The sequence below is a fragment of the Salmo trutta genome, chromosome 8 (assembly GCF_901001165.1).
Source record: "Salmo trutta chromosome 8, fSalTru1.1, whole genome shotgun sequence".
In the NCBI taxonomy this organism is placed as follows: Eukaryota; Metazoa; Chordata; class Actinopteri; order Salmoniformes; family Salmonidae; genus Salmo; species Salmo trutta.
The window spans coordinates 19,047,650-19,049,200 of NC_042964.1; the positions used below are offsets into that span (position 1 = coordinate 19,047,650).

Here is a 1,551-nt window from a genome sequence, read left to right on the forward strand (position 1 = left end):
CTGTCCAAACAGGACCACTATGACTTTGGCCTGCGTGCCCTGACCTCGCTGCTCCGCTACGCGGGCAAGAAGAGACGTGTCTGCCCCGACGTGGCCGACGAGGAGGTACAGTGAAACAACTCACTTCACCTGACCAGGGTATACAGTAACAGCACTGCAACTGACTGCAGAGTACTACACAGCTATACTTATGCTCACTTTCCAGCATTGGGTTCAATTCGATGACATGTGAGTCAGTTTCTAGAGAGAAAGATAAAAAGTCTAAGAGACAGAGTCTGGTAGGCAGACAGACAGACAGGCAGACAGACGTCAGAGAGCAAAAGATAGAAATCTACCTTTGAATAAATTGGCCAACGGCACTTTTCTATTAATCTCCAGAATAGACCTGTAATTCAATCCATCTGACCTCTGTGTGTGTGTGTGTGTGTGTGTGTGTGTGTGTGTGTGTGTGTGTGTGTGTGTGTGTGTGTGTGTGTGTGTGTGTGTGTGTGTGTGTGTGTGTGTGTGTGTGTGTGTGTGTGTGTGTGTTCTCTCAGAGATGCAGAGAGACACAGAATGCAGATGAGAGTTTGACACCATAAAAGTGTGCCTAACACCCGAAAGGGTGCCTGACACTGTGATGAACATTTTTTATCAAAGAGGACAAAAACTTGAAAAGGATTCATCTTTTACCTGATAGCGAGTTTCAGTCGTTCCTCTGTACTTTTGTATAAATTCACAGTTCCTCGCATTTGTTAAGTTTCTGTTGATGTTGTAAAAGTTAAGTCAGTGGTGATCGAACGAGAACCTTGTGTACAGTTGTATTTAAAGTCAATTCATGTCAAAGACAGAAAACTATACCTCGCTGTGGCTCAAACAGGATGTGATGTCACCCCCTGACCTCTTACCCCTGATCAGATCCTGCTGATGTCTATGAAAGACATGAACATCGCGAAGCTGGCCTCCGTCGACCTACCTCTGTTCAACGGAATCATCCAGGACCTCTTCCCCGCGGTGGAGACCCCTACTATCGACTACGGAAAGGTACCCATGCACACACACACACACACCTCCCCGCCATGGAAATCCCCACCGTTAGTGAAAAATAAAGTGGCTTCCCAGTTTCACACTTGAACTGAAAAGGATTAGTCGTTGGAGCCTGTCAAAGCAGATAGGCCTAATGCATTAACTAATGAACGAGTCTCTGAGAACTGAAAGTTCTCTGCTTCAGGTAACGGACACTCACTGTGCTTTTGTCTGATGATGGGGGGGACACATACACGTTAGCGGTCTGATCAACCCGTGGTGGGACTGAGAAGCGGAGGATTGGGGGAGGGAATCACTTCTGGAGAGAGGACTGTAGCTATCCTTCCATCTCTCTAGTCCCCCCCCCCTCTCTCTCTCTCTCTCTCTCCTTCTCTCTCCACACGCGACTGCCGTCTCTAAAATGTGCCATCTGCTTTTCACACTACCGAGACGTGAGTGAGCCAAGTTGAAAAATGCCGCATCACATCTCCATAAATAATTCAGTGTGTTGAGCTGCTTCACTCTGCATCGGCTCTGCATGTTGGA

General features: G+C 47.4%; 1 protein-coding gene across 1 annotated transcript in view; it reads left to right on the forward strand.

Annotated features, from left to right (window-relative positions):
- The window catches only part of dnah2 (dynein, axonemal, heavy chain 2), a gene marked incomplete in the record, with an annotated part of 180,590 nt that overhangs the window by 119,570 nt on the left and 59,469 nt on the right, over nucleotides 1–1,551 (forward strand). Inside the window, 2 exon segments of the mRNA XM_029760275.1 lie at nucleotides 1–105; nucleotides 898–1,023. The exon segment at nucleotides 1–105 is cut by the window's left edge and continues 48 nt beyond it. Coding sequence (XP_029616135.1) covers nucleotides 1–105; nucleotides 898–1,023 — 231 coding nt within the window.